Source organism: Lissotriton helveticus, chromosome 7, assembly GCF_964261635.1.
Source record: "Lissotriton helveticus chromosome 7, aLisHel1.1, whole genome shotgun sequence".
Taxonomy (NCBI): Eukaryota; Metazoa; Chordata; class Amphibia; order Caudata; family Salamandridae; genus Lissotriton; species Lissotriton helveticus.
Window position 1 is genome coordinate 1,915,915,442 of NC_136068.1, and position 14,911 is coordinate 1,915,930,352.

The following is a 14,911-nucleotide window of genomic DNA, read 5'->3' on the forward strand; positions in this document are numbered from 1 at the left end:
CTCTTTTTCTAATTTTGAAATAAGATGGTTCATATCGCATTGTTTTGGATTACTGACATTTGAACAGCCATATTGTACCTTTGCCGTACAGAACGCGCATGGTACAGCACTGATTAATTTTATTGTGCGTAAAAAGTTTTAAACTACTTTGGATATTTCAAAGGGATTTTTCTGTCACAATTTGGCTCCAGAGAGCTTTGACTTATCCGCATTCAGCGATCTCGGCTCTCAGAGGGACTATGCGAGATTGTCTATGGGGTATAAGAATAATCCTGTGGCTTTTGCGGCACATATTGTGTCCCTTTTAATGAAATTGATCCGGATGTTTTTTTATATCTCGATAACATTTACATGATAGATGATAAATTAAATCTGCATCTTGTGCGAGTAGATCGCTTCATCACTTGTTTCACCGCCTTGGGATACAAATTCAATTTTGCGAAATCGCATATATCCTTTTTGGTCATTCTTTTTCTTGGCTATGAGCTAACCAATGAGGGTAGGGGTTTAGAACCTCACTTTATGGAACAGTGTGCTCAATTGTAACCTCCATCTACCTGTAAGAAATGTGAATTACCAGCCCTGGCACACATAGTGCACTCTACTAGGGACTTTACTCATAAGACAAACATACCGATTATGGACAACCAATTACCATAACACTTTATACAGGGAGCACTTGCACTTTGACACTGATCAGCGGTAGCAAAGTGCCCAAAGCATCTAGGTGAGCAACATAATGTCAGCAAAACGTCTAGGAGTAAGACAAAAAGTTTAAGGAACTTTAGCCAAAAAGGGGCAAGTCCAACATACTGCTCCCTTGAAAGGACTTTGGGGTTTACTTGGTCTTACAAATTACAGTTGAAAGTTCATTACACTCCACTCCAAAGCAAAAAAATGGGGTGCGGAGAATACCAAAGAAATGCTGTAAGTTTTCTTAAGAAGAAGTTATCTGGTGCCCTGTGTATAGCACAGCATGAAAGAAATAACAAAATATTTTTGTAGAAGGGACATTGTGGTTCTTGACTAACAACGGTATTACACTTAAAAACATAACCAAGCCAATACAGGTATCTTCTGTAGTAGAATGACCGTATCAGTTGTGTGTTTTGTACCTTTACCAGAAGACTTTTTAGCAACTGCGTGGATGCTTTAGCATTTTTGCAGCTTCATTCATGGGGGAAAAGTCATAATAGAAACTGTCCAACAATCTTTATAATATTTTCAAAGTAATCAAATTGAGAATGGTAAATGTACCAATTCCAGATTCACCAGCTGACCTTTAGCCATGCCATGGTTTCCTTTAGAAATCAGGTATGCACAGCCAAAGGATTCACCTATTTTCTTAACTGCACTGCAGAGTCTAGCCCAATGGGTGCATACCTACTGTGCATCAAGATGAGTGTTTGACCATCTCCAAGAAGTTGGGAATGAAATTGTAGATGCCAATGAGAATACGTGGAGTAAAAAGCTGCAGATTTATATTATTAAGACCCCAAAGTATTGAAAGGGGGATTGCAGGCAGATTCATACGTATCACTTAGAATGAACAGTAAATTAATGGGGTCCCAGACTGGTAAGAGAACTTTGAGATACATATACAACATAGGCACAGCAATCTATTAAACATACATGTAACATTCAAGTGTAGTAAAAAGTACAATGAGTAAAGTAGGAAAAAAAAACTAAGTGCCACTAAACTATTCTGAAAGTCACTCAAGAGGTGGTATGACCTCAACGTTCATGGTACAATAGGAAGAAAATTCCAAAAGGAATTGATACTTGTGTTGCGGTCTCAAAGTAGTTCCAACAGGGTTGCAGTCTAGAGGCCAGCTCCAGTTCTAGAGTGTGGATTATTTACTCAAATTGAGGAACTATTGTACACCTCTATTACATATGCATGGGCAGAGGCTGAAGTACTAATCTGTCAAATAAGGAACCCCAGACACTTCCAACAATTTTGCAAGGACAGTATTCTTAATGGCATTTGTTGACTTCACTGTGGATGAAAGTACCAAGAATGACACTGCTCAAAGTTTCTCCCATGGAAAACTGAAAACTATGGTTTACAGGGTGTGCCCATCTCTCCCATAACCCACAGATTCAGCTCAAGGGCAGGTCCCTGTGCAGCACAGACTTGAAACAAGGAATAGATTGGGTCTAAGAGGCAGGGAACCGTCACACGGATTCTCTGAAGCAATTGAACCCTTATTTATCTAAATGTGAAGTATGCAAGAATGTCGGGGTCTGGTGTACCACACACGAAACAGCAACTGAACACTAGTTCACAGAAGCGACATCGGAACAGAAGTGAGAGATGCTCGGTTGATACAGAACAGGTTTCAAACAGTGTTTCCATTACACTTATCCACGTGCTGAGATACCAATGCCTATTCAATGTTAAATGCAAAGTTAAAAAGAGGCCATAAACGGCACAGAAAAGGCCAAACCATAGGACTGGTGACCATCCATTACCAAAGGACAAACCCTCCTCATCTCTACTGCAACAAGCCCATACAATGGATGGCATCTAACAACTGAGGAAGTGTGTTCTTTTCTGTTATCCTGCTACTGCTTCATGGAACGGTGGGGTTAGGGATTCGATGTGATGGAGGTTTGGAGTTTGAAGAGGCGGCGTCTGTTAGCTGTGTCTGTCGGTGACTGCGTACAGTGACACTTCAATGAACTCACCTGTTTTACAATTTCCACAGTGATTTGGTGTTTGTCCGCCAAGAAATATTTGGCGACGAGCAGGAGGGGCGCTCACCGTCTCAATAACTCACGTTATGTGACCCACAGACGGAGTCGGTTCTACGTGGCCTTTCTCCAATTGATTAAGGTAAGAGAGTCGTGCTGTCTAAAAAATTTGGTTTGTTTACATTATCTTTGTTCACATCCAACTATAATGACACCCAAAATAAGAAGTCACAGTTGAAATTATTGAGCTTAAGAGCACTTGTGTCAAAGTTTACTAACCTGTAGTACTTCTGACGTGTTGGCCACTTGCAGAAAGCTCGCCATCCCTAGAAGAGGTCGCTAACTCTTCTTTTATAACACAGGACTCTACAGGTGTAATCACAACATCTCCTGGGTGAAAAAGGAATGTGGTAACGACCTTAATGTAAACACATATTGGAGGGAAATAAGTGTTGAGACAAGAGAACATTAAACGAGACATAACAATCAAGGCAAGGCTACTGGGAAAACACCCCACTTTCCCCCACATTTGAGGCTACTTCGTATAACAAATAATCTACTATTTGCATCATCTGCAAATTGTAGCTCAAAGGGATTAAATGTTTTAGAAGTGCTACATAAAGAGTGTAACACAGCACCTGGTAATCTGTAAAACTGCAGCTGATCTCGGTTTTAAGGCTTTTAAAGAGGTAACCTACACATATCCTATAATATCATCTACTGATGGACGAGGGAAGACGTTTTGTCTATGGCATAAACCATTAGGACTACATTGGATCATCTAGAATTGCTCATTAATACTGCAAGAACCTACAAGGGCTTGCTGGCCTAATAACGGGCCAGGTGAAATATTACAAATACGCATATGTTGGATTTTTATCGTGTGGTCTCATCGTATATATTTTTATATAAACATATACTTGTTTTTTATGAAACTCGTTTGGAGTCCATTTGTGGTGTCAACATTGGGTTACTGAGAGCAGGGTTGCAAATACTTTACACATTTGCCTTGGAGATAAGCCTGGTTGTTTGTGCCAAGCTATCGAAGGGGGTGAGCAGGGGCTATCTGAGAAGGTGTCCTACCTTTCCCTGACTTAGAAGCAAGGCTCCCTATTTGACCTAAGGTACCTACCTCAGACAACTAGTGACTCTCGGCTCTAACAAAAACCAAGACAGGGATAATTGTAGAAGTACCTATATCACCCTGCTGAACAGACTTTTACATTGCACATGTACAATGTAAGTCTCACTGAAGGCTCTGTGAGCTTCAGGAAGCCAGACCTCTGAAAATGAAATGTTTGGGCTTTTTCTGCACTCAGGTGGACTATTCAAATAAATGCTGCTTTGAGAACACTGGCACTGCTGTATGAATGCATTTGCATGAATAAAGCATACATTAAATGTTTCAAAGCAATCACAGTGTACTGGCCTCTCACATTCACTTCAAGAATAGGTCTAAAGTAAGTGGACAGAGAAGGGGCGGGGAAATTACATAAGGCTAGGTGCAAACCAAATAGGAAAGGGCATACAGGAGGAACAGGGAGTTGGCAGTTACATACGAAAGACTATACTGGTAGTTACTGCCAGCAAAGAAAGCCTTCTTATTGGCCGATGAGTGTACAAAGTTCTATGACAGGTGCTAATACAATCATATAATTGTGCCCGATGTAATTACACACTGCATGAAGGAAGCAGCTATCATGCACAAATTTGGATGACAGATCTAATTGTCCCTCAATTCTCCAGAAGTAAGGCGGAAACCTTATCATTATTTGCTGGCCACACCAGCTGTCAGACAATAACAAGCAGTGGAGTGAGGAGGGGTGAAGACTGCAGAGAAGCAGGGAGTAAGTATCAGTCTGGCTTACCTGCATGGCTGGGTTCCAGTGGATCACACTGCACTCTGCCACAGACGCCCTCCTCTGCTTTGATTCTTAGTAAAACATCAGGATTGATGGATTCAAAGCAAGCTAAGCATAGGAGCATAAGGTGTTCAATATATTAATATATTACATTAACTGTCCCAAACAAACTCATGGCACAGTGGTTATCGTGTTTAACTCAAGCCCATGTTGGACTCCAGAACAAGTCATTCACTAGAAACAACTACTAAATAACAAGCAGGAAACAACTGGTCAGAGACTCTGATAGAATGTGTAAAGAAGCAAAAAGAAAATGGAGCAGTGCAGACAGCACATTAGAATGCTCAATGTGTAACTCCCAGAAGATTCTAGCTTTACAGAGAGAAAAATGAACACTTTAAACACAGTTTTTAAAAAATGTTTGTTGCTATGCTGGTTCAAGACGAATATAGCACGTTACAATGCGTGCTATTACCATGCAGGAGGTAACAACACGGTCGTTACAACGACCGCGTTGTTACCACGCGAGGCATTACATCGCAAGTCGTTTCTACGACTTGCACTAGGTGGCGCGCTGGACTTAGAAATAGTATAAATTCCTACTCCTACTAAAGTTACAACAGCAGGGAAGGTGTTGGATTTGGACTTGCAATGTAATTCCAAGCGTGTTACCTACCTGCGTGGTAATAGCAGGTTTGTAAACGCTGTTTCTCATACCAGACAGAATCATGTGTCGCAGAGTGTCTTGACATTTATGGGACAGAAAACTGAAGCAGAAACGCTGTGTTTTTGTGCATGTCGGATGCAGAGTCCAGTAAAGTAAAGCACAGCCTAGATAAGGAGTTCATGGGCCCTACAGCATATCTAATCTTCACCACCATAGTCAAGCTTCACGTACCAGATGTAGTTTACAAACCGATCAAGGAATTTCTAGTATTTGATTGGTTTCAAACTAGACCTCAGGCACAGATGTAGTGGTGTTATGATCACAAAAACTTGAGCTTATGATACAACGACCAGTAGGCATGTTCATTCGAACAGACAAGTGGCATAATACTTATAAAGGGCAAGGGTAAAACCGAATCCTGATAATTTCACATGGTTCAAACAAAGGCTCTTCAAAAACCAATTGTACTCACATGTAATGGATTCATTAATCCCTAATCTTTGCTTTTTGTCCCAGGCTTTCACATCTTCCCTTCTATTTATCCTGAGTAACAATCTGCGATTGACAATTTGGTAGCCTAATTTAAAGAAAGAAAAAGAGAGATAAATATTAGTACATCTGTCTAATTTTTTCTACATCAACAACATAGGTACAAACTGGGGTAGCAGGGATTTCTATTAGGGATGTGAAAAACTATAACTGCAGCAGTAACATGAAGTTTAAAATCTGTTTAATTTTTCAATTATTCATCTTGCAAAATGTTGCTATTTTTGCAGAACTTTTATCATACTAAGAGTCGTCCAGAATGGATTAGAAATATATATATATGTGATCAAGGCCCTTCGCGGACTGAAACGCGTCATGGCGGATTTGGTGTTTGGGCTCAAAATAAATTAAAATTTGCACCATTTGCGGGTTCGTCTCGTCCTGTCTTATCGACTATTGAAGACGTCTTATGCCTTAGATATATATATATATATATATATATATATATATACAGATTATTTATGTATTTTTTCCAACAAAATATTCTCTTAAACCCCTTCAAGTGCCAAAGGAAGCACTACTGTTTAGTAAAGAGATGGAAGAATGGACCGAGGAAGGCAGGACAATATCTATTACTGTCTTTCACACTGCAAGAATATGGACATAATGACATGAAACAAAAACACTGATAGGGAAACTCAAAGATGAGCATCTTTAAAGAGCATGGAAATCTCAGTAAAAGTATAGTTACCTAGCGCAATCAAGGCTCTGTGTATTTCTTTCACCACATTCTTGTAAAGTTCCTTCTGCCATCCCTGTAAAACATTCCACTCCTCTTCCGAAAAACAGGCAGCAACATCATTGAATATGACTGGAACCTGTGAAAAGCCGTAAATCACATGCTTAGTTTTTTGTTTCTAAATATCTGACAACACACAGTGAAGGTATGGAGAAGACCTAAAGTTTCTGTTGCTTTCTCTTTTCCAGGGGTGTGGAATTTAATAAAATATCTACTTGTCTAAGGGGCAGGTTGCATCATAAATCTACTTGTCCTGTAACAAAATCCACTTGTCCCTTTGTGTCAAGTAATGCGGCGACAAATTATGGCAGCAATTTCATTATATAAGAGCTCTGATATAGCCTCTCTAATTATGCCAGGGATCATACCATAATAGTGTTTGAATACTTGCAATCCCCTTATGTTGCCACATTTCCAAAGATCTACATATTGGGGATGAAGGCAGTGGTAAGCAACAGTTCCAGGGTTATAATGCGCTTTTAAGTCTGTGTAAACCTACTAAGTTGCATGTTTTAAGGGTTCTCAACAAGCCTTCTCCAATCTTTTCCCATACTGAGAAATTGTGGAAATTTACTCCTGACAATGGCAGACGTAAACCTTCTTCCAGAGTTGTGAAAAAAGTGGTTAGACGGAAAGTGAACTTACAAAAGCTCAGATTTTCACATGAGCAAATCTACACATGCATATTTGCTCATGCTAAAATGTAGTTCACAGATATTTTCTAGGAATACTATTTCTTGCTCTACTTCTGTACGTTTTTAGGAATTTACAAAAGGCATATAGCTACACTTAATGCAAGGACATATACCATGGGTGCACTTTTGGGACTTTCTTTAATAATTGGGCCCCTAATTTGGTCTAGCATCGACCATGACCGTTTGTGTTTACTAAAAATTCCGCCGCTGTCTCTCTCTGTGTATCGGATGGATTCACTGTGAGTGACAGCATTTTGCCCTTTCACGAGGAGCATATCTGCACACAAAGTAGTTTTGTTCAGTGCAAGTAACTACACCATACCAATAAGGTTTTACAAAAACCATGCCAATACAAGTCATACATTGACAAAACTAAACAGCTGACCACCAATTTCAGGCGCACTGGCTTTGCCAGTGCTTGTTTATTTTTGTTTCCCATAATCTTATTGAAACTGGTTACACTGATTACCCATTATGAATATTTTTCTCTTCTGGACATCTAATAGTTTGAGCTCTAGGGTAGCTGTGGTCTTCTGACTAAACCTTTGATGCATGCTCCCTACTGTAAAACTCAAAGCATGGTTACCCTAAATCGGTCATGCAAACACTTTTGACTCATTTTTATGGGCATAGGTTTTTTGTGCAGATTTATGAATTTCCGCTATATCGTGCAAGAGTAAAGGAAAGCCTTATCCTCTTGCACAGAAAACAAGAATGTGCTTTCATGAACATATTTCTTGCAGCAAGGCTGGCTGCAAAGCATGCAGTAAAATGTGAAAACTCGATTGAAACGCTTATCACTAACCTGGATACAGGAACCCTATTAGGACCAACAAAGCAGTACATAGGTGATCCAAACTAAAAGTAATGTAATGATGAGATTGTGATTTCCAATAATGGTTTATCCAATTATAGAGTTCAGCAACAAGGCAGCTACGTTCCTCACCTGCCTCCTTTTAGTTTTCCAATCAATCCCCCTCACCTGGTAGACAGTAGAGGTTTCTATTTCCAAGCATGTTGAGACCAGTTAGCAGCCAAATCAAAGGTTTTAAGTAAATAAGCATTGGCACAGCCAATTGGTCTAGCCTATGCAAGAACTATTGGCTTTGTCAATGCATGTTAGCTATGCAATGCAGCATGAGTGAAATGCAAGCAACAACACTGGGGGGACGAGGAAAGCAACAACACAGGAGGGGGGCAGAAGAGACTGGGTAAACAATGCAACACAGGAGGGAAGTGAGGCAAGCCACAATGCTGGAGGGTCTGGGGAAAGCAAAACAATACAGAAGGAAAGGGCAAGTAACACAACACAGGAGGCGACAGGGCGGGACAGGGGGGGACGGATGAAGCAGCACCACGCGGGGGAATGGGGCAAGCAATACACGAACAACACGAGTAGAGTAGGAGGGGGTGAAAAACACAAGGGACATAGGGAGGAGAGAGAAAGAGAGGAGGGCAGGAGGGAGGGAGGGAACAAGGAACGTGACAGGCAGCAGGAGGAGGGTGAAAGTGGGCAAGAAACACCAATGATAGCGGAAGCGGGGCAGTATGAGGCACGCAACACGAAGGTCAGTGGAAGCAGGTCTGGAGGGGTCAAGCAACATGCATTCTTATGGAGCACTCCCATAGTAAGAAAAAAGTAGCTCCAAAGCGCAGGCAGGGGAAAGACACTGAGCAAGGAAGCAGTACTTCTGCTATGCTCCAGGGGAAGGCCCAACACAAGAAGAGGAAGTTAAGACGGCACGTACTGACCAAAGAGGAGCAAGCAAATGAGAGTGACATTGAAGTCAACTAATAGTAACAATGGGAGGAATCTACCTCCCCCCCCCTCCCCCCACGCCCAGTAAGTAAACAAAATGTCTCGCAAGCGACAGGGCTTGCGCTGTCTCAGGTAAGAGCTAAAAGGGGAACTAGCATACAAGTGTTGAGTGGCCCGAGCCAATAAGTTAAACGTTCCCACATACACCACACATATATTAATGTGATGAGGTCCCAGTTGCAATAGCCTCCCAGGATATTGTGTATTTTAAATTCCATGCCTAAAAAGTCATATTTCAATTGATAAATCTTCTAGCAACAGTGATAGGGACTAAGTTCTCCCAACTGATCAATGAATAATTTGGCCCAAAAGAATCTGAACCAGTGATGAAGCATTCATTATGAGTTGGATTCTGAATGTTTGCTCTGATGTGCACCTGTGCTTAAACCCTTGTTCCATGATCCTCAAGAACAATTATTTAATGTTTAAACACCTAAGACTCAGCTTCGATCTGCCCCCAAATCCTGGGCACCCTTTTTACTCCGGCTAATCCAGCTAGAAATCTGAGAGACATCTTCAACAAAGGCCTATCCTTTTTTCTTACTGGCTAGATTCATTACCAAAAACATATTTTTAAACCCTCACTGCTTAGAGGCATACCCTCTTGACTTCAATTTGTGGTTGATTTGCACTTGCCATAGCTGTAACCCTATCATGAAACCTTCACCTTTGTGGAGCTCGACTGACAGACGTGCTTCCTTTTCAAAATCAACTGCACCATCTACAAATTCATCACAACAGACAGTCCCACCTATCTGGCAGGCAAGCTCACCACTTCTGGTGGCTCTCGGACACTAGAAGCCAAGACACTATCAGACAGAGAGAAAAAAAAGAATAATCAAGGCAACAAGTCTTTTTAGATCTCGCCTGAGCCAGCGCACGCGCTGCACGGAGAGACATTTTGTAAGCGGATTTTCACAGTGCTATCACAGGCTTTTGGCGGCCCCAAGCTTGCATGCACGCGTGCAGCCGCCATCTGTCTTTCCTCCTGGCCGCCTTGCTCGCGATCACTTTCGCACGCACCATTTGCTTGTTCTTAACTTTTGCTACAATCGCGGCACCGGCACGTTATCTTTAAGTAAAGTGCTGGTGCCGCAATTGTAGCAAAAGTAAAGAAATAGATTTTTTTTCTATTTCTTTACTTTTGCTATAATCGTGACACCTGCGCTTTACTTTTAACATTAAAAGTAAAGCGCGGGTGCCCCACTCCTTCTCAAAACATCTTAATAGTCATTGCGAATCCCAGTTTTTAGGTGTGGCTAGAGTAAGCTTCATCTGTTTGCCAATAGGTCTGGCATAACACTTATAAGTTCCCAAAGGCGAGACCTATTGGCTATGCCAATGCTTGTTTATTCTCGCACCCAGGATCTACAAGGACATCCTGATATCAATGAGGAACACCATAACCCGGCTCTGATTGAGTAGATATATAAAGACAGGCAACTCCTAAGAACACAAAATCACAATGCAGAAATAGTCCAGTCCCTCCTCCAGAACCCAGACACCCTTCCAATTGCTCATTGACTGCATTTTTGCCTTTGACCTTGTACAACAATTTGCTTCCTTTGGTGCAGCTTTATGTTATACAAATAGCTCTTACACATGTACATATATTGTTGCTCTAAATAAAAAAAAGAGGGTTGAGATAGTCCCCATCCTGTCTCAGTTTCCATAAGACTAATTCCAATGACAATAAAATAAACTTTCATGAGTCAAGAATTAAAGTCAAAACCATAATAGTATGTTCACAATTAAGTTCATTAGAGTAATCAAAAAAATGTTAGTTAAATCAATCCAGTGGAATCAGCAATTAATTCTTAATCAATATAAACCAAAATAAGTAAAAGGTCAACATAAGGTTATCTCTAAAGCAAGCACCAGTTAGAACCAAAGTCAGCTGAGCAAGAAGACTGACAGAGTCTGCCTCGAAACCAAGTGTCGAAAACTTGACATATAAATAAAAAGGCAAACTAGCGTCAAGTCTGATTGGATAGAAAGTGCAAAACGATCTAAGTATACATAACTGGACAGATTGACACGAAGTCTGCCTTCAAGGAAAGTAAGCAAACGGCTGGTGCATATATTAGAAACATCATCTGTTGTAGGGTTTTAGGAAGAGAAACCCCACTCAGTATGATCACTTATGAGGTAATAGGGCTGGATGAATAATGATTCATCATGAGCAGCAAATCCTTACTCAAACGTTCAAGAATATATCATATAAGATACACCTAGTAAATATCAACTGCACTGCAGATTTATGAACGAGGAAGGCACAGAAAATAAGGTAACACTTTCACAACTAAACAAAATACAAAAGCTACTTCTAACAATGATTAGCCCCATGAAAGACTTGAGAAAAGGACCTTGTATTGTTACAGAAGGCCACATGTATCAAAAAAGAGTTTTGCGATTCTCAAATTTAGATTTTTAGCGAATCGCAATTAGAGAATCGCAAAATGCAATGTATGTAGGATTTGATAAACATTTTGTGAATCCTACATATTGCTTATTTGCGAATCACAAATTGAGATTAGCAATTAAGGAATACCTTCCCATTCATTCCTATGAGCTAGGAGGCCCATTGGAATGAATGGGAAGACACTCAATTTGTGATTACCAATTAGAGAATTGCAAATTGAGAATGCAATTTCAAGGTTGCAAGGGTGCCAAAAGGACACCCTGTTGCACCCCTGAAATATGCATGTGTGCACATTTTGCGCACATACATGCCCTAAGGGCATGTATGTGTGACATATCGCACATTTAAAAAATCAAACAAGTGCTTTTTAAAAGACAATCGCAATTTACCACCAATTTGCAATTCCTTATGGGCAAATAGCAAATTTCTGGTGCTTCCAGAATTGCATTTAAGGAATCGCAAATTTGCAATTCCTTAATTGCATTTGCAAGATAGAGAATCACAAATTTTGCAATTCTCTATTTTGTGATGGCCTTTTGGGATGATGCATCCCAAAAGGCTTTTTCCAATTCGCAATAGGGCCGATTCTGAGAATCTGCCCATTTTCAAACGGGAAAAAGGCTTGATACATATGGCACAGAGAGAAGAACATCCTGGACATAGCTTCTTCGGGAGCATCGCAAATTTATACAACATTGTTCACTTTATAAGCAGAGACCACAGCTGAGGCTGCATTTAAAATGATTTTCAGAAATGGAAAATAACACAGAGAAACATGCACTTGGTAAGGCTTGTTCATGTAAAATAAAATACAGTTTCTTTCTGCAACTATGAATTGATGTCAATGTGAGGCAGCTGCGACCATGTCATGCTACCTTAAGCACATCTGAGTTAGGCATTACTTTCCGACTATTCAGAATGTTCTAACTTATACGTCTTGCAATGGTATATGTGAGGGTTCTAATGCAAATCACTAGGTCAGCAACATAGCGAACAGAAATGTGCTGTTCAACTTATCTTCAGAAAACAAGATTCGGGCACCACTACCGCAATTCAAAAATGTGTGCAGTGCTGCCTAAGGAGAGGATCGATTTCAAATCCCTGTAACTGATGCACAAATCAGTTCACAACACAACCCTAGACGACTTCTTCATTCATTCACCTGCAAAGGATAGCTTCTCCCTGCATTTTTACAGCCAGCTAAATTGAAACCGTTTGGGGGACATCAAGACTCTTACCTCTGGAATTCCCCACCACCCCTTACCCAGAGTAATCCTATCAGCATCTCTATCCGAAAGCAACCGATGACAGGCCTCTTCCTCCACAAGGGTCGTGCTCTGTGAGGGTAATACCCCACCTGTCACCCTAGCCCTGCTCCTGGGTGTCTCTGTAGCATTCCTTTCCTAGGGGGGCAGTATAAAACGTTAAATAAACAATGCAATGGTATTGTTATACAAAGGCACACTGTTCACACCAGGGCAGGGAGTGAGAGGGCACTGCAAGGACATAATGGCCCTTTGGGAAGAACAGCTGAATGCCTCGGTTCTAGATGACGAGCTGTGTTTGCCCAAAACAAATTACAGCTCTTTGTCGGGGATGGGACTCACCTGCGCTGGTTTCTCACTGCACATTTTGTTTCTGCTTCTCATTGTAATTGATAGGATAAGGTCTTTTATCTGAAGGCATTAAGAGGGTGCGTGGCGTGCATACAGTATTAGGTCTCAACTAAAATAGCTCGAGACGCTTCTGCTTGACTTTCTGCACATGCCCAGGACGGGCGAGGGGTCCAGGGGGCAGAGAAGAGACAGGGCAAGGAGGAGACATGTTCACCCAGAGGCACTGCTCAATGCGCATGCGCAGGACACAATATACCTTAGTGCCCAACAGTGGCAGCCCTGCTGCGTGCGCATACCCGGAAGTATGGATATCGCAGAGACGCGCGCGCGCACACCCGGAATCAGGGTAAACAGCAGAGATGCGCGCGCAAACCCGGAACACATAGGAGATGGCTAGCTAGTCTCAGCAGGGACAATCGAGATGGACGCCGCCCTTGAATCAAACTGCAACATTTTTTCTATATTTATTTGTTCGGATTAAATTTGCAGTTTTAGTTGTCACTACTAGTAATACAATTGCGTCCATAATTGAATGTGCACGAATACTGAAAAATAATAGGCATACTGGTAGTCTCATATTTCAACTCAATGGTATTGTCAATGACGGATTCAATTGTATCGGTTGCTTTTTCTTATACGTTATACAGTATGCTGCGAAGTCGCCCTGGCACTAACTGGAGAGAGCGTTGTTTTGAAATGGTGACTGGTTATTGGACTTCGTGACGTCATCCAGTGGACTCCACGCTTTGCGCATGCGCTTTATGCCCTTTGGAACACAGATCCCTGTGCGCATGCGCAGTGCTATGGGTGCCTGGCTGCCTGGTGGTAGTGCTAGGTATACCGGAAGGTGTTAACCTGTCATCAGGGGGCTTTCACCACAGCTTTCCAGCGCCCCCCCCCCCCCGTTCCATTGGTTTGTGTAGGGTCCCTGGCTTGACCCTCGCAGGGCTTCACTTTTGGAGATATCCATTTCTTTATTTCCACCGCACTGTCACGCTTTCACCAAAGGCTTTGGCTGTCTCTGGAAATTACAATGACAGGCAGCACAGGAATGCCCCTGTATGACCCAGAAAAGGTGAGTCGTCTGCTGAACATGACCTCTTTGTATATTCTCTAATAAAACATTAATATGTATATAGTTAACTTACATATAGGTTTCATATTGCCTTCGAGATTCGTTGTTCAGTCGGGCCTTCTACTAACCCAATTTTAGTACGGCTGTTCTGAAATAGGGGGTTAGCGAAAATAAGTGATGTATATACATGTTTATATCTTGCACGTGCATGCAAGTTTTCTTTACAGTTGCACAACTGCCTTTCGTTGCCAAGGATGCAACAACTAAATTGTAATGTGACTTGGAAGACTGCCATCACCCAGTAGAAGCGACTTTTCTAATAAGATTCCCTCTGCAGAATGGATAAATACAAAAAGTATGGAGCCAGTCTCTTACCGTCAACGATGTCTGCCTGCTTTGTGCTTTGTCTGGCTATATTTATATTGTATGAATATATGCAGTGGTCGAAGTGCATGAACAAAAGTGTGGTAACTGTGATGCTATACGCTGTGGGGGCGGTGGCGACTAAGCGTGGGGACTTGGGCAAAGGTGTGACTAAAAGTAAAAAAATAATCAGTAGCGTTTTTCAGGCCTTCACCTTCAGGTAACTGCATATAAAATAACTCCCTGCTCAAAGCAAATTTACATGCAAATTATGTTAATCAGTGGGAACTGCACTATCGTACATTATGAAACTAGTTAGTGCACAGCACCAGAGAGCCACACAATTGAATCCTGGTTGGTGCAGTGGAGAATAGTGACTTGTGTATGTTTAGTGCTACAGGGTCCCAGTC

The 14,911-nt window shown here is 41.5% G+C and overlaps 2 protein-coding genes across 3 annotated transcripts in view; one reads left to right on the forward strand and one right to left on the reverse strand.

Annotated features, from left to right (window-relative positions):
• Positions 1 to 13,284, reverse strand: part of LOC144770891 (uncharacterized) — a 40,783-nt gene extending 27,499 nt beyond the window's left edge. The window contains exons 1-5 of the mRNA XM_078655680.1: positions 13,055 to 13,284; positions 6,464 to 6,590; positions 5,699 to 5,803; positions 4,566 to 4,667; positions 2,977 to 3,087 (exon numbers count right to left, since the gene is read on the reverse strand). Coding sequence (XP_078511806.1) covers positions 2,977 to 3,087; positions 4,566 to 4,667; positions 5,699 to 5,803; positions 6,464 to 6,590; positions 13,055 to 13,096 — 487 coding nt within the window. The 5' untranslated portion in view covers positions 13,097 to 13,284. The remainder of the gene's footprint in view (positions 1 to 2,976; positions 3,088 to 4,565; positions 4,668 to 5,698; positions 5,804 to 6,463; positions 6,591 to 13,054) is intronic.
• A 574-nt stretch (positions 13,285 to 13,858) lies between these two features.
• The window catches only part of LOC144770892 (zinc finger protein 786-like), a 37,315-nt gene continuing 36,262 nt past the window's right edge, over positions 13,859 to 14,911 (forward strand). For both annotated transcript variants that reach the window (XM_078655681.1, XM_078655682.1), the window contains exon 1: positions 13,859 to 14,138. In XM_078655681.1, coding sequence (XP_078511807.1) covers positions 14,097 to 14,138 — 42 coding nt within the window. In that variant the 5' untranslated portion in view covers positions 13,859 to 14,096. The remainder of the gene's footprint in view (positions 14,139 to 14,911) is intronic.